The sequence below is a fragment of the Durio zibethinus genome, chromosome 7 (assembly GCF_047325235.1).
Source record: "Durio zibethinus cultivar Kanyao isolate XHJ-2024 chromosome 7, ASM4732523v1, whole genome shotgun sequence".
Taxonomy (NCBI): Eukaryota; Viridiplantae; Streptophyta; class Magnoliopsida; order Malvales; family Malvaceae; genus Durio; species Durio zibethinus.
The window spans coordinates 12410372-12434123 of NC_143168.1; the positions used below are offsets into that span (position 1 = coordinate 12410372).

Consider the following 23752-nt stretch of genomic DNA (forward strand, 5'->3'; position numbering starts at 1 on the left):
TTACTTGGTAAAATTTTAAGGCTTTTGGATAACACAAATTTAAGCTGGTACCATCTTTTGATGGGCGTTGTGAGGGTGCTATAACCTTCCTCACACGTAACCAAACTCCCGAACCCTGTTCTGGTTAGCAGATCCGAACCTATTCTTTTAGGGACCCTTAAACTTAGGTGTCTCCTGAAAGGACAGATTCTTTAGGTGGCCAATCGCACCTAGATAAAAAAAGATTGGTGGCGACTCCCTAAAAGTCAATGTCTAGCGATAGATCCCCGGATCTAGACATTATGACAATATCTATGATTTATTTCCTTTTTTTTTTAAATTCCCATTCTACCCATAAATTTCATGCTCTATTACTTACCTCGCTGAAGATGACATTATACACATAAGTTCTCTTAAATTTGTAATCTCCAAATGCCAACTTAAATAACATACCGACTGATTTAAGGGATAGTCGACTCTTATAATTTGTTTCCTAAGTTCAAATCCATTGTTGAAACCTATTTCAAAACATCAATTGTTTTAATTTATTTTGATTGTGGTGGTGAGTACAACAAACTTAATATATTCTTTAACTTGTGTGGCATGCTATATTTACAAACTCCTCCTTATACCCTTTAATATATTGTAATAGTTGAAAGAATGCATAGAAGCATTGTTGAAACTAGATTTATGCTTTTGCATCAACATTTTATGCCAATTGCATATTGACTATTTACATTTTCTACTGCTACTTATTATTTTAAAAGAAGACAAATCTCCTTTTGAGTTTTTGCTTAACTAGTCACCAAATTATGAAAATTTGTAAGCATTTGGTTGTTTAGACTACTCTATTTAAAACCTTATACCCCTTGCAAATTAGAATCAAAGTCTAAACTTTTTGTCTTTTTTGAGTATTTGAAGTACTCAAATCGATAAAATTTTTAGCTCGAGATATATGTTGTTTAATGAAAGTCAATTTCCCTTTGCTAAACTATATGGATTTCACATGAAATTTTTTCTAAATATTGTCTTGCTTTTGAAATTCCAAATACATTTTTGTCATTAAAAATCTTTATTTATTGATAGATTTTTTTATGAAAAAAGAGAGTTATGATTTGCATAATCTTCTTTTATATTTTTAGCATAAAACAATAAATTCATTTACTAATTAACTAATTTAGAAAACAAAAACCAATAATATCATTAAATATAAGAGTCTTCATCTGACGATTCATATATTTTTATTATGTAAAATATTAAAATTTATGTATTCGTACCATTTTTATATGAAAATTATGTGTCATAATTCATGTCGATATGAAAATATAAAATATAATTGTTTTTATTTTGTTAAATCCATATATAGTTATTACTATAAATTTAAGCTATGTCACCTTCGTGTTTTATTTTTGCATCATATTCATGTTGTGTTTTAGATTACTAGGTTTAGTCTTCATCTGTAAAAATTATAATGGTTTTTTTAATAAAAAAAAGATAAAAATAAAAAACATACATAAAAATAATGTGTAAAAACTTAAACTTGAGCCCAACCCACCATGTCAATTATATAATATTTTCTTAATAAAAATTTTAAAATTATTTTTTAAAACTATGTTTAAAAATATTAATATTTTAAAAAATAAAATATATTAAAATAATATATATTGTTAATGCTAATAATATTCTCAAACTCAAGCAGTCAAGATACATACTTGAGCAAATGGGTAGGCCCAAGACTACAGCGTATTCAGGACTTCTCTTCGGCCGAAACCCAAAATACCCTTCAAAGTTTTGCCGCCAAACTAAAGCTTAACTCTTCTTCAGTCTTCCCTCTCTTTTCCGATTTCTCAGAGGGTTTCAGCACAGACTCATTGCAGGTTCAATGGCTTCGAACATTCCTCTCCATGTCATCGACGAAGACGACGGCGACCAAGACGTAACCCTACTGTCACTCTCTTTCCCTTTTGTTTTGTATTAGTGATTCTTGTTTAATTGACTTCGGTGGGTATTGCTTTGTTTTAATTTCAACGTAGGAGTTTGATTGGGAAGCTGCGGTTAGAGAAATCGACAAGGCATGTGAAAACGCAAACTCTTCTTCCCATTTTGCCCCTTCTCCTCCTTTACCACAATTTTCTAAGAAAAACACTTCAAGGCAATCCACGCTCGACCGATTTATTGGGAAGGTGGGACCCAGGCTTTCTTATGATAATCACCGGACGATTGAGGTTGAGGTTGATGTTGGTGTTGAGGCTGAGGAGAGGGTGTCACCCGTTCACATTGATGCTGATGCAGCTAAAACTTGGATTTACCCGGGTTATTATTTATTTCTTAAATTTGTTTTTTATTTTAATTTTCGTGTTGGGCCAATGAGTATTTTGGCAACCAAATTTTGATTCTTTTGTGTCGTTATTGGGGAACCAATTGGTAACTTAGGTAACAGATTATGCAGGTTTTGTCAATACATACATACATACACACACATTGTATATATGTGTATGTATATATTTCTTTGGTGATTTAGCAAATATTGGTAGTTGGGAATCTATTAAACCGTGAATGATTTTATTGCATTTCGATGAAGTAATTTTGTTAGCATACCTTTTTCCGTGTTTCCAATTGTTTTGGGTTAAATTTAACAGTCTTAGTAGCAATTCTTTATACATACATATATATATATATATATATTTATATGTTGGTTTGATGTTGGTGCACCCTGCAATTGCATAGGAGGATATTTGGTGATTTGTCAAATGTTTTGCACAAAAGAAATTCATATTCTTTTGTACTGATTGCTGAGGCAATGGATTAGCTTTCTTCAAAGGCCGATCTGACTATTATTATTTCATTATTTTTGTAGTGGCTTGTATCTCAATTGTTGCATTAAATAGTAGTGTTGAAATAACTGAGTATATGTATGTTACAATGAGGATAAAGGATCAAGAATTTGTTTTTAAGTATCCATTAAGTATTTTTAAGTTACATTCTTTCCTTTGTGTTAGTGCAGTTAATGTCCCTCTTCGTGACTATCAACTTGCAATAACCAAGACAGCATTATTTTCAAATACATTAGTGGCATTGCCAACAGGCCTCGGTAAAACGCTTATTGCTGCAGTTGTAATTTATAACTATTTCAGATGGTTTCCAGATGGTAAGAATTTATGTCATGGGCATTATATAACTTTACTACTAAAATCTCATCAAAATTTATAAATGCTTTAGTGGTTGAATAATTTTTTAGGCTGATATCTATGTTTTAGGTGAATAGCTCAACAGGCTCCCTGTCTGTTGCAAAAAGTGTTATTGGACATGGTAAATAAGCATTGCTAGATGTGTAGGAATCTGAGAAGCAATATGCTAACGATGATATATGGTATCTTTACTTCTTACCTTGCTGTTGTTATGCTGCATAATATCCAGCCTGAGTCAACACGTAATCTATTGACTTTTATATGATCTTCATAACCTGCACATTCATAATCATTTGAATGACAAAGCTTTGCTGATTAAAAGAGGGATTTAGCCATCGTGAAACTTTGGCCAGTGATTTTCCATTTATTTTGATGCTAGATTCTCTCATCTAGCATCATATGGAGGTTCTTTCTGAGCTTCTCCAATGGTTTTGTTACCTGTTTTAATGTTGATTAGAAAGGGAAAATATGGCTGTATCTCCTCCTCTCTTGCTTTTGCTTCTCCCTTAGGTATGTCATTTATCAAAATATGTTCTTAGATTATGTGATTTTTGGACTTTAAGTTTCTATATTCTTATCAATTCTCAGACTAAGAACAGCAGAGTTTCCAAACGTTGGGTTGGCACTGCTTTCTCATGTTTCATGCACAACTGGTTGGTGATTTTGCGTGCAACTGATTTATGATAATGTAGATGCATTTCTAATGGAAAAATTCCTTTCTTTGTAAATTTCTCCAGTTCAGTATGGAACTTAATTTGTGAATTATTAGTTTTCCCTGATTCCTCTTTGCATGGAAGTAAATTCATTTTTTTTTTTAATATTTTGCTTCATATTACAACATGGTTGACATCCTTGTTCATAATAGTTAAGAATTGATAATTAGTTAAATGAGAAATCTAGGTTCCTAATTCTTATATAGAGTCTGATGTATAATGTTTTCTTACTATTTTAGTATTTATTGCCTTAATGTTTATTTACCTTTAGAATGATGTATAGCTTTTTCAATTAGTTTTGCAAAATGAAACAGGATATGTCCTTAAACTGCAGATGTTTAAATTTAGTTCCAAATGATATCATTAACCATAAAACTATGATGGCTATTTTTCTTCTTTGACAGGGAAGATAGTGTTTGCTGCTCCTTCTCGACCACTTGTCATGCAGCAAATAGAAGCATGTCATAATATTGTTGGAATTGCACAAGTAAGACAGTGTTTCTTTTTCCCCTGTTATCAATGCAAGGAATTTATCATCTGTTGGTTTTTTTATTGTGCAGTTTTACAATTATTGACATATTTTGAGATATTTAGATCAAACTGATTGCAGGAATGGACAATTGATATGACAGGTCAGATATGTCCGAGAAAAAGAGCAATCTTTTGGAAGACTAAACGAGTTTTCTTTGTTACTCCTCAAGTTTTGGAGAAGGATATTCAATCTGGTGACTCTCTAAAGTAATTTCATAGCATGTTATGGATGGGTAGCAAACAATTGTGACCTTGTGACTGAGTTTTTTTTTTTTTTTTAACTTCTGCCATTCTACTTACTGTCCTTCTGGTAACTTCTTTTGCTGGATTTTGCTCATCGAGTAACTTGTTGTAGGCACATGTTTGGCAAAGTACCTCGTGTGTTTGGTGATTGATGAGGCTCATCGATCATTGGGAAATTATTCCTATTGCGTGGCAGTTCGTGAGGTTGTTTCCTCATTTCGTTCTGTAATCCCTCCCTTTGATTTGAGTATGCTGTTGGTTGCAACATTTATGGAGCTAGGTATTAAAGATGCTAGTGATACTCTAAATTTGTAGTTAATGTCCATGCAAGTGCAGCTGAGAATATTAGCTTTGACTGCAACACCAGGATGTAAGTTACAATTGTCTTCTTCTTGTGTTTCAAAAATTTCACATAACCTTAAATGCTTACATTGATTGCTGTTATTCAGCAAAGCAGCCCGCTATCCAGCAAATAATTGACAACTTATATATATCTACACTTGAATATCGCAATGAAAGTGACCATGATGTTAGTCCATATGTTCACAACAGAAAGCTAGAACTGATTGAGGTATCTGAAAATTTGTCTCTCTTAAATTTTGTTGTTTATTATTCCTAATAAAATTAACATATTCCTTGCAATATTTCTAGGTTCCACTGGGTCGAGATGCGGCTGAGGTAAATAATCAGTTGTTAGAAGTAATTCGTCCTTATGTGGCCAGGCTTCATGCAGTTGGACTTATTCAGAACAGGGACTATCAGACTGTATGGTTCCACATATGCTATAATTCTTGGTTCTTTTTAAAAATTCATCTTCACTGCATCTTTTAGCTTATTCAGCTTTTCAGTCTAAGCCCTTACATGGGTGTACTTGTTAGAACTTTAGAAACTTTCAGCTTGCTGCCAAATGAAAAGAGGCTACTAATTGCCATGCTATGAAAATTTAATCCAATATAAAAAGTTCATTATTCACTTTTGGAGGCAACATTTCTTAAAACAATTTGGGACAAGAAGCAAGGGAAAATAGTTGATGCTGAATGCTAACGACACATGAGGTTCTTAGAACTGGAACTATCTTTCTAGGACTTGAGTATCGCAAGAACATGCTTGGTTTTTTTTTTTTTTATTGCATTGCTTGGATATAATTTCTGTGAATTTTCTGCAATTTCTATTTTTGTCTGAATATAAAACATCCCATTGTCTATATCTATTACTTAACTCTCTGAAGGAATGGTATAACATTGAGGTTGATTTTTTGAACCTTCTTAGTTGTTGATTTATAAGCTTGAAAGTTATATAGCTATCACTCTGATTTCCTACTATTGTAGTGGGGGTTGTCCTATCATTCTTATTTCCAATTTACATTTCCATTTGATAGTTAAGCCCGGTTGATTTACTTAATTCAAGGGATAAATTTCGTCAAGCACCTCCCCCGGATCTTCCACATGTTAAGCATGGAGAAGTTGAAGCATATTTTGCAGTTCTTATTACACTTTACCACATACGGAAGCTGCTTTCAAGCCATGGAATAAGACCTGCATATGAGATGCTGGAGGAAAAGTTGCGACAAGGGTATGTGTTTGATCACTTTCCTTTCAGCAATATGAAGAATTAGATGCATATTTTACTCACTAGATAACCAACCTTGAACTCTTTAGACTATACTCTCTTTAGTAAATTGCTTCTGAAGACAGAAAAAAATAGTATTCAATACCAAATGAGTGTTATCTGTTTCTTTGAGAACCAAAAATTGCTTTCTGATCAGAGTTTATGTTGGTAACTGTTTTCTGATAACTACAGATAAGTAGGATTTGCTGGCAGATAATATTAACAGTGTTTTAAGATTTAACTTTTTAACATTTCTTTTATTTATTCTTTTAAATCAAAAGGCCGGAAGCACCATTAGCCAATGGTAGATAGCAGAAATGTAGCGTTGATTTATTACAGAATTCTGCTAATTGTTATTGGAGTTGAACCACTGATGTGTAGATGCAGACAGACATACACAATGCATGTTATATATGATTGAATCTACTTTTATGTCCACTATTATGTCAACCAGACGTCTTCCAACACTGTATTAAGGCATTCAGAATTGATTGTTGCAGGCATTTTTCAAGATTGATGAGTAAAAATGAAGATATAATGAAAGCAAAGCTTTTAATGCAACGGAGTTTGTCTCATGGTGCACCAAGTCCAAAATTGTCGAAAATGTTAGAAGTACTGATTAACCATTTCCGTACGTCATCTGCTATTTAAATTATAATCCCGCATGTGGTGGTTTTGATTTGCCTCTCTTTCCTGAATCTTGCTGCTATTTTGATTAGCCTATTTCTTAGGGATGCTAGAAACTTGAATTTCAAATAACTGATAAATTGGAGTCATTTTATGTATAGAGTTGTGCTACTGCTTGTGAGCGAATGAGGCTTTGCAATACAAACTGTAGTTTGTTTTGACTTTTAACATTTTGCTTTTGAATTTTAATTTAAGGAAAAAAAAATAATTCTCTTCATTTAAGACTTGAAAGATTACTTATTCTTGTCAAATTGGTGATAGGTACTCAAGTTTTGACTCACTTTGATACTTTCATGATGGTTCACATAAATCTTTTAAGTTTTGTTATCTCAACTCTGTAAAATAGGAAATGAGCATTAGAAAAGGATAGTAAAAAGTTGAGGTAGGTCAGTCATTAGAATTCTGCCTACTTTTAGTTTATAGTGGGCTAGGGTTGGAATTTGGGATTTTAGGCATATGGCTCAGGTAGGATATGGTAGATGGAAATTAGAGTTTGATTCAATTGAGATTGCAGCTAAAAGAGAGTGCTGGGATCTATGGGGAAGTTTGCCGGAATTTTTGTCCAGCAGCAAAACTAGAAGAAAGAAAGTTTTTGGGTGCTGTCCTCCTGCTACAAAGAGTTATTCAGGAACACTATAGCAAGAGACAATTCAATGGATAGAAGCACAAATACTGCCTGTCATCCATGATTCCATAAACCTAAATACTCATAATTTTGTTGATAAAAAACATTAAAATAAATAAAGATAGGTCCTATACTACTAAACCTACAAAGATGAGGATTCTTGATTGGAAGCTAACTGGCAGACAAGTGAATAACCAACTTGGACTCCAAAAACAAACCTAATTCCTAGAATAATCTAAACTTAACCCTATGATGTAGATGTGCAGAAACTATGATTCTGAATTGCTAATACAGAAATTAGAAATATGAAAGAAACAAAGTTTGGTCTTGCTATGAACACAGTGAGAAACTATAGGCCATACTGTGTTATTTATCATTAACCTTGTGATTTTGATGGTCAGATCTTGTATTTTTTTGCAGAGAACATCTTCAAGCTTTAAGAAAATAAAATTATTAAGCTTTTAGTTTAAAAAGTCCTTGGTTCTCAGTCTTGCTACCAGTTACTGTATCAACTTGTCATGATGAAGCATGGGAAATCTAGCTCTTTTTGGTTGGATTCTCTTTCAAGTTGCTCTAAATAGCTTTGCCATTTGATCCTGACCCCTATTAGGAATTCCACAATGGAGAAATGTATACTAAAAAATTCATCCATTTAAATCCCTTTTATCATCATGGTTAGGGTTTTTGAAGATTTTTATTATTGATGGTAGAGAATTTCATTTCTATAATGTGGATGATATTTAGCACCAATATTTGATGCATAAGAAGTTTCTTAAAAAGACTTTATGATCAGAGTGAAGCTTTAATCACAAATCTAGTACACAATTTAAGTTCTTTTTTTTTTTTAATAATTTTATATTTATTTCTATATATGTTGCAGAAACAAAAGATCCACAAGACTCCAGGGTGATTATCTTCTCAAATTTTAGAGGAAGTGTCAGGTATATTCTTCTTGTTTGTGACACTTTCTGTGTATACTATCTTACCATCCCTTGGTATAATTAAACTTGATTTTAGGGACATAATGAATGCATTAGCAAATATTGGAGATTTAGTCAAAGCAACAGAGTTTATCGGTCAAAGCTCAGGTTTGCTGTTTTGTTTTTCTACCTTTTCCAATTGAGTATGCTTCATCCATAATAAACATTATTGTTTAAGTATAAATTCTACAATTCTAGAATCATTTGAAGCATCTAGCTCAAGATGCAAATTTTTTTATGTAATGGTTGAATCAATGTTAAATGGCATTGGTTAAGTTTGAGGTTTGCTGGATCCTAATATTCTGGTCATATCCCTCCACTTGCTGCAGATTATTTTAAGTTGGATGTTTTATTATGGTTATTACGGCTAAGGTTATTTGTTGTTTGTTGTGTCGTATTCATTGTCTACAGAATTAGCCTTCTGTTTGTCTAGTTATTTGTATTGGGCCTACAAGTGAAAGGGAGTATAAAGTGGTTTTATCTTAGATTGGTTAATTATAAGGTTTCTTGGGTCCTTATGTTTGGGTGACCTCTCCACCTATTGTTAATTGGTTTTTCGTTGAATGCCTAAAAATCAAACTTGAAGTTAACCATAGTCTCTTACAGGGAAAGCATTGAAAGGCCAGTCTCAAAAAGTTCAACAGGCAGTTTTGGAGGTAATTATGTTAATTTTAGTAATTCTTTTGGCTGATTTTCTCATTTCCAGTACTTGGCTTATTATGTTTAACAACAGAAATTTCGAGCTGGTGGCTACAATGCTATTGTTGCCACATCAATTGGTGAAGAAGGCCTGGATATCATGGAAGTTGATCTTGTAATATGTTTTGATGCAAATGTTTCACCTTTGAGGATGATTCAGCGGATGGGGAGAACCGGAAGGAAGCATGATGGACGAGTTGATATCCTTTTGTTGTTTCATGATGCATGTTAAAAACTGAGTGGTTTTAGAGTTTAGTATTCGCATGATACAGCAAAAATTTGTCTCTTTCTACTTTTCGATTTGATGGCTCTAAAAATCTCTCCCCTCCCCACCCTCCCCCCCCAAAAAAAAAGAAAAAAAATATGAATGCTTATAATTCAAGTGCTTTCTTACAAGTCATACTAGTTCTAGCCTGTCAAGGGTCAGAGTTAAAGGGCTATATGCGAAAGCAAGCCAACAGCCGGTCTATAAATAAACACATGCAAAATGGGGGAATGACTAGCTTCAATTTCCATTCCAGTCCAAGAATGGTGAGAACTATCTAAAGACAGATGGTTATGTTTTCTTGTTGCTCCAACTGCTATCTTATGACCCTTATATTATTTACCTTCTATCTGTAGATTCCTCACATCTTCAAACCAGTAGTCCAATTTGTTGAGCTCTCGATTGAACAATTTGTTCCTCGTGGAAAAAAAGTGAAAGATGATCATGTTATTGAGACACCTTCTTTCAGGGAAAAATTTACTGTTGCAGAGACTGATTTAATTGCCAAGTATTTCCATCCTACCAGTGAGAGCACTTGGCGACCTTCACTGATTGCCTTTCCTAGCTTCCAAGCATTTCCCTCCAAAGTATGTAAAGTAATGCATTCTTGTAGAACAGAGATGCTGATAGATTCCATGCAATATTTGCAAGGCTTAACGTTTCCGGGAGGCAATGGGAATTTATTTGTTGAGGTTCACACTTGAACTTTGTTCTGGAACTGTTTTCCTTTCAATATAACTTCAATCTTGCTTATTTATTTATCTGATGGATTCAGGATGAAGTTTCTTTAGGTGATTGCTTTGGAGCTGGCATTATTGAGCAACAAGACAGTCATAGCAAAGGTAATATTGTCTTTAGCAGCCTGAAAGGTTTTCTTGACAAATTTGTCTTTTAGAATGCTTATGTGGTAAGCTAAGTTTGAGTAATTTTAGACTAAAATGTTTATATGTTTTGCTGGAAACCTAGTTTTGAGATAGGAAGCATTCTTTAGTTGCTCTTTTTTCTTTTTCTCCTTCTTTGAGAAGGAGAAACTTGCTCCAATTCAGTGATGAAACTAGGGCATAAATTCAATATTTTGTTCCCTTGCTTTCTTTTTTCTCTTAGTTTGTGACAAAAAACATTTAGCAAAAGTTATGGATACAAATATGTCAATAAATAGTAATGTAAAATTTGAGATACCTTTTTAAATAAATAGGCTTTCTTACTTATCGTGGAATCTTTTTGCATTTCCTTATCCCCATCATATATTTCTTAACTCTTATAGGCCATAGGATTGAAGTTATTTTTGAGTCTTAAACCAGGTAGCATACTGATGTGCTGTTGAGAACTTTTCGATATAAACAGTCTTCATCTTTTTTATTCCTCTTTCTTCTTCGTATTTGATTCTATGGTTAAAAAATCCGGATGTTATGAACTATGTTTCCAACCAATTAAAGCTACATCTAGATAACTTTTTGGTCTTAATGTTAAGAAACCTTTTCTTTTTCCTTTACATGGTGGTTGCGTGCCTGTTCCTATCTACTTTTATGAAAGTTACACTAGATATCAATAATTTCACAGCTGAATTCTCATGGTTAACCATTATTCCAGATTTGCTAGTTTTGGATAATTCTCCAACTGCCAATGCTCAATTAGGAGTAACAGATTCTGCAGAATCATCTATGAGGACTTTAAGAACTAAGGAGAAACATAGTAGGCCAGATTCTGGATGCAGAAGTCCCCAAGCACATTCCTACCTATTTGATTCTGATTTTGTCTCTGTTGATGCTCTTGGAAAGGTCCTAATTTTATATGTTCCTTCGCTTTATTTTGAAGATGTAATGCACTCTAAGCATGTAAGTCCGAGCATAAAAGAGTTGCAAAGTTCTTTGAAGCAAGATACTAACCATGTGAAGACTTCAGATGGAATTATGCGAACTGAAGCTGTTCTAAACATAACAGATCAGACAAAAAGCATAAAAGTTGATGCTTTATCGACACCTGGGTTTTGTGAAACTGATTCCGAGAAAGAGACAATGCTAGATGGAGTAGAAAAAATCCCCAAGACTCCAGGTGGCACTTGTGAAATGGCTGACGAAGGTTGCATTGATCTCAGAGATACTGAACTTAGTCCCCGTCTAACTAATTTGATGAAAATAGGCGTTGTTCCAGAGTCTCCTATAACTGATAGTGGTCAGTGGTTGTCCTTACAGTTTTGTATGTTCTTAAGTTTGCTGAGCCGGAGTAACTAATTCTAACCCGATAAACATGGATTTTGCAGGGATTTTAAAGCCGAAAATAAGAAATGAGTCCTTAATTCTAGATGCATCACCTCCCAAATTGTGCACTGAACTGCTTTCAAGATCTTCGAGTCCAGTGGAAAATGAAGGGGGCGTTATGGACAATAGCCCCAGTGAAAGAAAAGTCTCAGTCATGAAATATGAAATGATGCCTTCACTTAAGATGAACCCTGTTTCTAGCACAAGATGTAGCCCTGTTTCTCCACTTGTGGTGGTAGCCAAAACTCCCTCGGCACCCCTTACAAACAGTAGTGGTAGTAAAAGTTGGCACTTAAGTTCTGAAAAAAGAGTAGAGACAGTTGAGCATGCACGGAGATTAAAAAGGTTGCGCAAAGTTGGGGATTGTGGAAAAGATAAGAGCTCAAAAGGCATGAAGGAAAATTATTTTGTCTCTGTAGCAAAGCGTGCCGAATCTTTTTCTGGTGCTAGTCGTATTCAAACAAAGCCTGGTAGAGGTAATATATGTCACACGTGAAATTTTTTGTTATTTCCAGTGCAGGGATTTTTCAGTTTGACTTCTGCTTTTCCCCTGATTGAGTAGTTTTATCTTATGCTTTGCTGGATTTGAAGCCTAATTACTTTTAGAGCTTTATCAAGTTATAGAATGTCAAGAAAAAAAATTTATATACAGCTTGTTGATAAGGCCTGTTACCTATTGTTGTTTTCAGGTAAAAAGAAGCCAGTGAATGATGTCAGAACGTTCATCGATGAGGAAGCAGAGTAAGTCCAATGCTCCACTGTTTTTTCATTTTTCAGAAAAAAAAAGAAAAGGAACAGTTGCTAACTTTTGACAGTGGCACACCAGAGGAAAGGCTTTCATACTTAAGTTTGTTCTTTCACATAATTATACCACGAAATTCCACTAGATGAAAAATGGATATTAGATTTCCATATCAAAAGCTATTTGAGTATGCATTTTTTTTTATTAAATGTCTTCCATTATGGCCGGTTAATTAGTATTTCATATATTTATTAATCTTTTGTTCAGGGTGTCTACGGAAGCCGAAATCTCTAGTGAAGAAGATGATGAGAATGAATGGTATGATGATAGTTTCATAGATGACAGGATAAATCCTACTGCGGGCAGTACCCAGACCGAATCTGGTAGAGTTGACATGATGGCAATTTACAGGTAGCTGGCAGTTTTCTTTTCATTGTTTCTGCCATTATCTTAAACTCCCCATGGGGTTGCCAGCATTCACCCTTAAAAATTATTAAATATAATTATTTTAGTGTAGCAAGTACTTCATAACGGAACAGTCAGATTAGGCTTAAAATCTGCAAATTTTATACATCTTTTTGAGAAAATTTTTATTTATTTAAACTGAAATGGTACGATAAAACTGGCATTAGATATAAAGAGATGTATAAAGTAAGCCACTGAGCCTCTTTAAAGATGACATGAGCTTCAACGTGATGATGACACCAGGTTCAACGTGATTGTTTTTTTTTTTAACAAATAGTATTGTTATTTTCTTTCCTAGTCTACACGGTTATCCAATTTCCCAACCATGAATCCATCATGTATCTTCACTTGTAAGAAAATTATGAAAGGTCATACTTCTATTATCATTTCTCTTGGATTCTTTGATTCACATTTTGCCAAGTTGAAGCCTTAATGAACTAATTGCTATTTTATTGCAGGCGTTCCTTGCTTAGCCAATCACCAATGGTAAGGCAGCCAACTTCTGCTTTTAGTCCCGACCCTGTCGCTTCCACGAGCAAAGATAATGGAAGTGGGTGTTCCTCGGGTAAGACATTGTATTGTCTCCAGGTACCTCAACCCGAGTCCATAAATCAGCCTGAAAGGAAGCATATGGAATCGTATCAAATAGAGGAGAGGATCTCCTCGGTATCCATGCCTTGCAGAACTAATGATTCTGCAATAGAAAATGAGAGTATGCAAAGCAGAAAGCGAAAGTTGAGTTTGTTCCAGTTGGAGTCTATTCCTGCAATTAACTTAGACCAAGAATTCTCATCGCAATATGAGGTTGGAGGCAAAGAACTAAGAAAGGTTTCTCAGCAGCCTCAAGTCAGTGGTGATGATGATGATGATGATGATGATGATGATGATGATGATGATGATCAATTTTATGCAAGTCTTGATCTTGATGCTGTGGAGGCACAAGCTACCTTGCTTCTCAAAAACAAGTCATCGGAAACATCATTGGAGAAGCAAGAGACAATTGCTCAATCAAACCCGCAAAATGGTGGCCCTAAGGATTCTCCATCGTTTGATCTAGGGATATAGTAATTGAGGTAAAATAATTAACTACTCCGTGAAATTGCTCCTGGAAATATTAGTACATGGAAATGATTTATTTTGCATGATTATTATTATTATTTTATTATTTTTGGATCAGGATATTGGAAGGTGTGGTGTAATCCCTATCCCATTCGGATAAAATATAGGGGTTTTCTATTGGGTACGGATAAAATTGATATCTCTAATGTAATCTATTGCACAGTTTGTATAGTTTTTGTGTTCAAAGGAGAAAGGGATGTATTTATGTATAAGAATGTCTAACCAAGAGTAACGATTTTATAATGTAAATTTCATGGCTGAGCATTTCTTCTTTGCCAGTATTTGACACTTTCCAAACTCAGTCTCCATTGTTTCACTTGTTTTCAACCATGCCTGTTATGCCCATAACATACCCTTTACAACTCTACTCAATATCCTACTAACATTACGAGCATTTGCTTTAATAATTCATGCATATCTCTTTGCTCAAAGACAATGTTTGAATTTTTTTTTTTCAAATTAAAAAAAAACACAAATTATTATCCATCGTGATAAGATTTAAATGAAGTTACTTGGTTGAAAGTCTTAAATTTTTTATTAAAAATAATAATGATAAATTAAATTGATAAATTGATATAATTGATAAGATTTAAATGAGGTTACTTGGTTGAAAGTCTTAAATTTTTTATTAAAAATGATTTATTAAAAATAATAATGATAAATTAAATTAATAAATTGATATAATTTAATGAGAAGATCAATATGTATAAATATTAAAAGTTTTATTTATAATTTAAATTTATTTAGTACTTATTCAATGTTAAAAATTTAGTTAAATTTTTTAATAAAAATACCTATTTAAAAATTTATCAAAAGTTTTCAAAAATTTACATACTAAATGTAAGTGACAACCATTTTTTTATATACAAAAAAGGGTGCAACCGGAAAATAGATAGAGAAATAAGTTACAATGCTAAGAGTTAAATATGATATTTTATTAAATGTCATTTTTTAAAGGTAGGATGTCAATAGGTAGGGTATAAGATGGATAAAATATTTTCCATCCTATCTTTGAATTTTTATATTATATTCATCTTGTATTTCAATTGGTATTTTAAATTTATCTTCATTTTATCTTTATGAGTATTTAATAAATACGAGTAATTTCAATACCTATAGTTTAAAAAAATAATAAAAAAATTATATTTTTTTAGCTTTTTTTATCTTACATTTATAAAAGTTTTTTTTATAAATATATATTAATATATTTTTTAAAAATAAAATATATTAATTCTAATTAATATAAAATAAAAAATTATATTATTTAATAAAAAATTTATTATATATATATATATATATAAAGTATGAGCATGGGACAAATGCTATATTACCTGTCCCTATTCTTGTTTCATTCTTTATATTTAAATAAAAAATTTAAAATCATATTAATTCATATTCTAACATTTAATAACCATCCTCATATCCAATTGAGTGAAAAATCAAATTTTCTACTTAATATAAGTAAAATTAATATCTTTATTTAAAAATTAATATGTAAACCAATTAAGTTAAACTCAATATTCAAATAACAAAATCTTTTAATCTATTATTTTGAATTTTTTTATTTTGCTTTTGCTTTAATTACTTTTAGTAAAAAAATTTTCAAACTTCGCTTAAAAATTATAAATCAAGCTCGTTTGAAACAATAACAGGTCAAGATAAATTTTGTTGGAAGAGTAATATTTACTCTTATTTCAAAAGTTGGGATTGTTTGAAACTATAAAAAAGGAAATTGGAAATGTTTTTAAATAATTATCCTATAAACAAAGCATTACTTATTAGATTTAGCTTTTCTTTGTATTTCAGCAAATCGGTTTACTCGGTTATCATCAAGGATCTGAATTCTTAAAGCATCATTCCATTGAAAACCATTACACCGAACGCATTTAAACAAAGCTACTTCCTAGAAAGAGCAATAGAAAGTAAGATTTACCCAACCAAAGCCATCCAACAAGCATAACAACAATCTCTAAATTCCTAAAGGTTAATGGTTAAAAGACATTTTTACACGAGGCATGGCACCCAGAACCACAAGACTCACAACCAACAATAACAGTTAAATCTAGACGCGAAACCGTGATTAGGATGAAGAAAAAGGGGCCAGCAACAACTGACTAGCCTAAGCCTGACATGTATGACATGGCTCGCCGGAATTCTAGTGATTTGAGAGCGGAATCTGGGAAATGTTTTCCATCTGCTACCCATAATCCACCGGTATGGGGCAGTAAAATCTGAGGTTGACTGCCCACTTGGCCTTCTTCACCAGCTTTAGTGGATGAAAATTCTTTCTTTTTCTTCACAAATTCAAAGAACTCTGCAACTTGGTGTGCATACCTTCATCAAAGCCAGTTCAGGACCAAGTTAAATCTAAAGGAGCATGGGATATAATAGCTTTTCAAGCTAAAGACATGGACATAGAGACATTATATGAACAGATACATAACAAATACTACAAAATCCAACAACAAAATATAAATGAAGAAATGATAAGTATCTATTTATTTTTGAAAAGACAAGCAGGCTCAAACCAAGAAGGGCATGGAGCATTTACAAATAAAATCATGGTAGCATTAACTAGAGAGGTATCAGAAGTGAAGACAATGATGCACATGAAAATTTCTCTCTTTGCATGATGAAAGTGTAAGAAGAAACTCTACAAATCATGAAGCCAATCCTTTACACATTGTTACCGCTTGAGTGCTTCTAGTTTGATATTTTAGGACACATTTTCAAGTCCATTGTCCTTGTATTGATTTGATAGACAATAGGAGGCGTAGGTGCTCTCAATAAGATATAAGCAAAAGAGGTTTATATTGTCTAGCATAAACTGAAAATTGGTCTCACTAGTTTATCAGATTCCCACCTTTCCATTAAAAAAATGAATAAAATGCAAATTAAGGATCATTCTTGATTTAAACTAATAGCTTCAGGGTCAGGAGATGAAACAAAATAGAAACCAGCCATTCGCCATTGAAGGTCTTTTTTTTTTTAATTCATTTTTTGGATGAGCAAAGCTGATTCGACATTTGACCCAGGCTAGGTCCTAGTGATTGTTACCTCTCTTTAAGAGGGTCGAGGCTAAGGTACAAATCCCTTCTCCCCCATTATTCTTCCTCAAAAATACCCCCACCCCCCAAACCAGTAAAAGAATTTATACACCTATCAACACAGCATTTCAAATTGCATGTAAATATTCAGTTAACTGTTATCTGTTAAACAATATGATGAAAACTGAAAGTATTGTTATCTTACTGTCTCTTTGCTTCAATATCTCTGCTGAAATCAATGTTGGGTTCACAGTCAAGTACCAAAGCAGGAACCTGTTCATAAGAAAAGAACCTAAGATACAGTGGGAAGGAGGGAAGCAATCTAATTCCACACAAACGAAAACATCATACCTTTTGAATACTAGAATGCATATGATTACCCTCTAAATAGAACACTCGATCTCTGATATCAGGATGCAGAGAGCTATCCATTTGGAGGGGTAACTTACTAACAGACAGTACTCCATGATTTCCACTATCGAAAGGGAAAAGCCAACTCTCATGCTTTTCATGCAAGTCACGGAGATAATCTAGGCTCACCCCACCCTCTTCAGCTCTCTTTCGCAGCATCATCCTCTTATGGCATGTATCAGGACTTGCCCTTAGATAGATAAAACCATCAGGAATAAGCCCCGGCAAACATGATACAACTGGATCAAACCATGAGTCATAAATGCTGATCTCCATCTCATTCATCCAATTTGCTTCATGAACAGCTCGTACAAACACCTTAATTAAGTAAAAATGAGATAAAGTTATCAGCCTTGAAACTCTTAGGTCAGAGCTTTCTTCATCTTGATTGGAATGAACCAAAAGAAGAAAAGAACTGCAAGGATTAAAATCCAATGACTTTAGTCATTGTCAAACTGAAAAATCCATAGGAACTTCTAAAATCCTTTTTTTTTTTTTTTTTCATTTTGGGTCAAACCTATTTTAAAATCCTGAAAGGATAAAAACCTATATTAATGAAAACTTCTGGATATGCAGAACATGACAACCACAAAGTGAAACTCTATTATCATCATAACCTACAGAAAAAAAAATAAAAGTAATAACAAGAAACAGCTATTCAGTGCTTACCATCCTGTCACTGAAAACGCTCCTTTCCATCAACCTAAGCGGCTTAATTCCACCAGATGACTCTCTCTCCTGCATAACCCTTGTAACAAAGACATAATTTTGAAAGGTATAGGCATACCTCTGTGGTTCAGCATAAAATGCATCTAAGATATTGAAATGGTCAGGTCCAATATCCTGCCACTTATCAATGGGTTCTGGAACAATTTCAACAAGATCTTGTAGCTCCAGTGTTTCATTAGCTATTCTCTGAAGGAATGTTGTCTTTCCAACACTGATATTCCCTTCAACACAGAATGTTAACCGTTTCTTTACAGCTGGTTTTACATCAGAGTTTGAATCCTTCAGTTCTTCATCCACGCTCTCCTTAATAAAAGTTGTTATACTCTCAGCATGATTTCTGTGGATAATCCCAACAGAACTTTGCAAATACTCAACCATCTTCTGACTAGCCTTTCCAAAAAACTGCAAAAGAAGTAAAGCCAATTCAGCAAACAATCTCATCGAAGCATCACAGATAAAACTGCAGTTTCCTCAATGCATATGAAAACATAAGTTTGCACATGACTTTTTCAACCAATCTACTCAAAACTCTAGTCTTCACGTTCAGGGACTCAACCATAACAACCATTTGGACCATTTTGGATACAGATTGGGCTTCCCTCCTTTACTTTTCTTTTTGTCCATGACTTTCTAATACACCCATCATCACCATTCACACAAGCAGATCCCACTCATTAATTGTGGATGTTATACCGGTGAATTGTAATTAAAAGTGTATTGGAAAGTAAAGGAAGGGAGTTGAACCCTTTAAACACGGTTGTTTAACCTTAGGCACATTTTGGTCCTGGAAAATGAGAATGCAAACTTCATTTCTTAGTAGAGAGGCATGCTTGGAAATTACTTTCAGAAAAGAAAATAGTCATATCAAAAACCAATTTATAATTGCTCTTCCTATTGCAAGCACATTAACAAACAACAAATTCCATCAGCGGCATCTTCAAGTTTTATCCAATAACTACACATTCTGGGAAGAAAAATCTTGGAAGCTATAAAGAGTCAGATATGTGTAACGGAGACATGAATCCACACAGTAAAGTAGATGATAAGATATTCAATACATAAGAGCTGTAAAAATACATCCATTTTCTGAAATACTTTAAGGAGGAATAAAAAGACCACCCATTACCTGCAATACTGTAAACCAGCAAATGAAATTAAAAATAATAATAATAACAAAAAAAAGCAAATCCCATTTCAGAGATGGTGGAATATAACCAACAAACTCTTATTTTCATGCCTCTAAAAAGCTAAATACTTTAACCAAAAGGACTTTTTAACGCAATAAAAGCCTATATTTATCTCAATCTTCGACATACCAGCTTGAGAAACAAAACACAAAATTTGTATAAGAAAAGAAAACCTTATCCTTGTACAATTGCTTGAGTTCAGCAACACCTTGAATCCCATTCTCGACAAGCTTCCTCAAATTTCTAGGTCCCACACCTGGAATCGTCAACAAATCCGGACTCCCAACTAAAACCCCTGACCCCTTTTGCCTTCTATTCAACCTTATCGGCTTCTCTTCCTCTTCATTGCCTTCATTTTCACCCAAACTCTTGGACTCTTGAATCGGACCGAACTGCTCCTCCGGCCCAGCCGAATGGCACCAAGCCGGCCGAACCCCAACCCTCCCAGGCCAAGCCCGCAGACAGGTGCTTGGATTTAAACTGGGTCGGTAAAGAGAGCAAGTAGCAGTGGTGTAAAAGCGGCGGGAAAAGGAAGGGTTTTTGGTGGTGAGAGCGACGACGGCTGAGCCGCAAGCTGAGCCAGTGACAGTGGCAGTGGGCATAGTAAAAGGGGTACTTGTAGGAAAGGAGAAAGGAAGAGAGAGAGAAAGAGAAAGAAAACGAAGAGAGGGATTAAGGGGACAGCCAGAAGGGCTTCTTCTTCTTCTTATCAGTTTCTGCATCCTTCAAACGCATTTCACAGTTTTTCTTTGTTTGGTGTTTGGGTTTCGTCGAATTGAAGAGCAAAACGAAGAGAAAGGGGCGCTGAAGAGGAGAAGAGGCGGGAAGAAGAAGAAGAAAAAAAAGGGTTTTGCTTTGGCAGTTGTTGCTTCTGCAAGCTGTAAACACATTTTTAAGCAGGGTTTTTCGCTTCATTATTGTTAGGGTTTTCTTTTTTTAATTTTTAATTTTTGGATTTTTTAGACTTTGTCTTTCATATATTTTAATGAAAATTTTAAATTTTATAAACAAATTTTTAAATATATATGATAATATAAAAGTATTTGCATTTTATTTATTTTATATTAAATATGTATAAAATATAAATATTATTATATTATAATTCACCTAAAATATTAAATAAAAATTATTTTTATTTTTTAAATTTATATATAACTTTTATAAATTTTAAAATTTTATATAAAACTTAAAATTATCATATTTATATGATAATAATCTTTTAATTTCATTTTTACTAATATTAGTAGATGAGATTTCTTTTTTGTCAAAGAAAGTTTAAGAATAGAGAAAATTATTTTATTTTTAAAATTAAGATAAATCTTTAACTCAAAAAAATTTAAAAATTTTTTAAAAAAATTTTTGACTAACAAATCATTTATTAGTAAAAGATTATAAAAGTTTAAATCTAAAATACTTTATATCCAAATTTTAAATTTTAATTACTTGCGTTAACCTCCATTGACAGATAAGATTTATTTATTTTACAGAAAAAATTATTTTTAAATTAAAGGATTTAAGGGCGTTTTTGTTCTTTTGGGTTTGGGAGAATGTGCCGCTAAAAAGCGGTTGGGCAGAGGAGAGTATGTAGCATTGTTTGACGAAAAGACAGATTTTAAGAGAATTGTTTCCAGCTGGACACGTCATCATCACTTAAATTTTCTTGACTTTGATTGTGACACGTCATATGCCCTTAATTATTTTTCATATTTTTTTTCTCTCTTCATAATTGTAATATTTTGATTTGGCCTTGTCTATCACCTATTTCATGTTATTTTATTTTTATAATTTTTTAAAATGATGCATGTCTCCGCTATTTTTTACTTTTTATGCAGTTAATAGAGTTGGCAAATGATCTTAAATATGAAAGATTCATCTAAATTTGAATCTCAGTTAGGTCTTATTTGATAACGCATCCAAAAAATTTAATGCGTTGAAAATAAAATTTTTTAATGCATTTGATAATATATTTTAAAATTAACTTTTTTAATAAAAATATTGAATAAGATAAATAAATAAAAATTACTTATCACTTAATGCAAAAAACATTCAATAAATCTTCTTTTAAAATATTTCGAATTATTATCCTTTAAAAATACTATTTCATTATCTGCAATAAAATTAAAGGTATAAATTTAAAATGATAAATTAGCAAAATTCAATATTTTCCTATTATAAGAATATATATTTATATTTTAACATTCAATTTTCAATAAATATCAAACAGTCTTTATTAAATTAAATACTTAACTTTTTCATTTATAAATAAAATTTTAATTCAATTTAATTTCATGAAAATAAATCAATTAGATATCTAACCTTAAAAATAAAATTTTACTCTTATTTAATGAGAAATTCACTTTTTACCCAAATAAAAATAAATTATGAATATTATATTGTGAAGATACGTATGAGTATAACTTTAAATTTTTTATTTGATACGAAAAATAAATATAGGTAATATAATATTCATCTTATACTTGCACTTTTATTTTACGTGTATATATAATTATATATTTAGTAAATAAATTTTAAATTAATTAAAATTAATATATTTTTATTTGAAATATATTAATATTTATTCATAAAAAATGTATATAAATATAAAAGATAAAAATAAAAAAAGCTAAAGTTTTGTTTTATTTTTATTTATTTTAAAAAATTATGGGTATGGGATTACTTATAACTATTAAATACCGTAAAAATATAAATATATTTAAAATATTTATTGAATATAAATAGAGAATAGATATAATATAAAAATCTAAATATAAGGTGTACAACTTTTTGATACTATAATTCGTTTATATAATTTTTTTTCTTTATTTCTATTTAATGTTCGAATTGTTAACACTTGTTTCAATAATTGGGCTTCTTGGGCTTCGCTCTAAGTTGGATCTAAATATCACCCATGGTTTGTATTTCTGTTATAAGTGTTACTTTTATTTTATTGCGTGGTAAAAATAATTTTCACCGTGTCTAATTACTGTTTATAAATAAAACTATAAAGGTTTAGTGAACAAAAACGTATGTATGGTATTATAAAAGTTCTTTCATCACGTATTTAAATAAATTATAAAATAAACTATGCTTTAATGTCTCATACTTTTTAATAAACATTTATTTTTAGTTCCCAAAGTAAGTTCCTTTGGTTAATATTTTTAGTATTTTTTTTCCTTTTGCAAAAATATAATAAAAAAAAAAACAAATAACAAAAATATCAATTAAACCAATGGTCTTAAATAATATGTACTAATTAAGTTTTTCAATAATGTTTCGTTTTGTGTCTAAGATCTCTTTAAATTGTTAATGATGGACTTAATATTAATTAACTTGGCTAAAATATACAAAATTGTCCAATTGTCAAAAGATTCATTGGTGAAAATATATTTCTTTCATTTACCATTTAACTTTTTAATAAGGATTAAAGTGTAATGATATGAAAATATTGGATAACTATGTAGAGCAACTAAAAAGTTAGGAATCAAATAGGAAATTTCAATTGGAAATTTTGATGAAAATGTTTGCAGCTGATATCAGAGGGAGGACTTGAGCTGCTATCAGCAACTTTTATATTCAGTTTTCTTGCAAGTTACTATCTATTTTCTGTTATTTACATGAACTTCTGAAAAAAAAAAAATCCAAGTGGTGTACTTGGTTTTCTCTCCATGTGAAGCTTGATTATTTTCTAGCGATATTAATTAAACTAATTTGTAACTCGTGCGATACACAGATTATTTTTATTTTATTTAAATATTAATAAAAATATAAATTAATATTATTTAATTATTTACATGTTGAAAATATATATAATATAAATATAATTAAGATATTAAATCATAATAAAAATAATTTTTATTTAAAAATTTGATAAAATTTAAAATACGATAAATAATATCGAGAAAAAAAAAAGATAAAAATTAAATTGAATTTCAATTTATCTCAATTTTTTTATAAGTAAAATTAGTGTTATGACTTTGACGAGGAGGAAGTATAGAAAATTACAAATTTTTATACAAAGTAATAATTAATGGGTCATTTATGTTATATATAATTTGATACTTTATTGTTTGGTTACTATTAATTATCAAATTACTACTCAATTTGTAGAACAAATGACATTGATATAAAAGTAACTAAATATAAAAAAGAAGTCCTTAGTCCTTCACTCTTATCTTAGACAATTGAATCTCTATTTCTTCCTGTGAATCATCCAAAACAAAACACAAATCAACTAAGTATTTCATAGACATATAAACAATATAGTTACAAATTACTA

The 23752-nt window shown here is 31.7% G+C and overlaps 2 protein-coding genes across 3 annotated transcripts; one reads left to right on the forward strand and one right to left on the reverse strand.

The window, feature by feature from the left end:
* The first annotated feature begins 1687 nt into the window (after positions 1–1687).
* Positions 1688–14383, forward strand: FANCM (DEAD/DEAH box RNA helicase family protein). Of its 2 annotated transcripts, XM_089763494.1 has the most exons (24): positions 1688–1915; positions 2013–2292; positions 2984–3127; positions 4285–4367; positions 4491–4605; positions 4767–4858; positions 4970–5024; positions 5104–5225; positions 5306–5419; positions 6033–6226; positions 6763–6893; positions 8455–8515; positions 8592–8662; positions 9161–9210; positions 9288–9453; positions 9657–9784; positions 9875–10210; positions 10294–10360; positions 11109–11690; positions 11779–12252; positions 12466–12517; positions 12786–12929; positions 13442–14056; positions 14161–14383. In XM_089763494.1, the coding sequence occupies exons 1-23, from the start codon at positions 1862–1864 to the stop codon at positions 14046–14048; spliced, it is 4122 nt and encodes a 1373-aa protein (XP_089619620.1). In that variant the 5' UTR covers positions 1688–1861; the 3' UTR covers positions 14049–14056; positions 14161–14383. The 2 variants fall into 2 exon arrangements, with proteins under 2 accessions (XP_089619620.1, XP_022718258.2); XM_022862523.2 differs by having other exon boundaries at positions 13442–14383.
* Positions 14384–15925: 1542 nt separating this feature from the next.
* DNK (P-loop containing nucleoside triphosphate hydrolases superfamily protein) lies at positions 15926–20343 on the reverse strand. Its single transcript, XM_022862524.2, has 5 exons — positions 19650–20343; positions 18230–18691; positions 17501–17878; positions 17355–17422; positions 15926–16436 (listed from the first exon to the last, which is right to left on the reverse strand). Exons 1-5 carry the CDS (start codon positions 20196–20198, stop codon positions 16217–16219), a joined length of 1677 nt encoding a protein of 558 aa, XP_022718259.2. The 5' UTR covers positions 20199–20343; the 3' UTR covers positions 15926–16216.
* Between the last annotated feature and the right edge of the window lie 3409 nt (positions 20344–23752).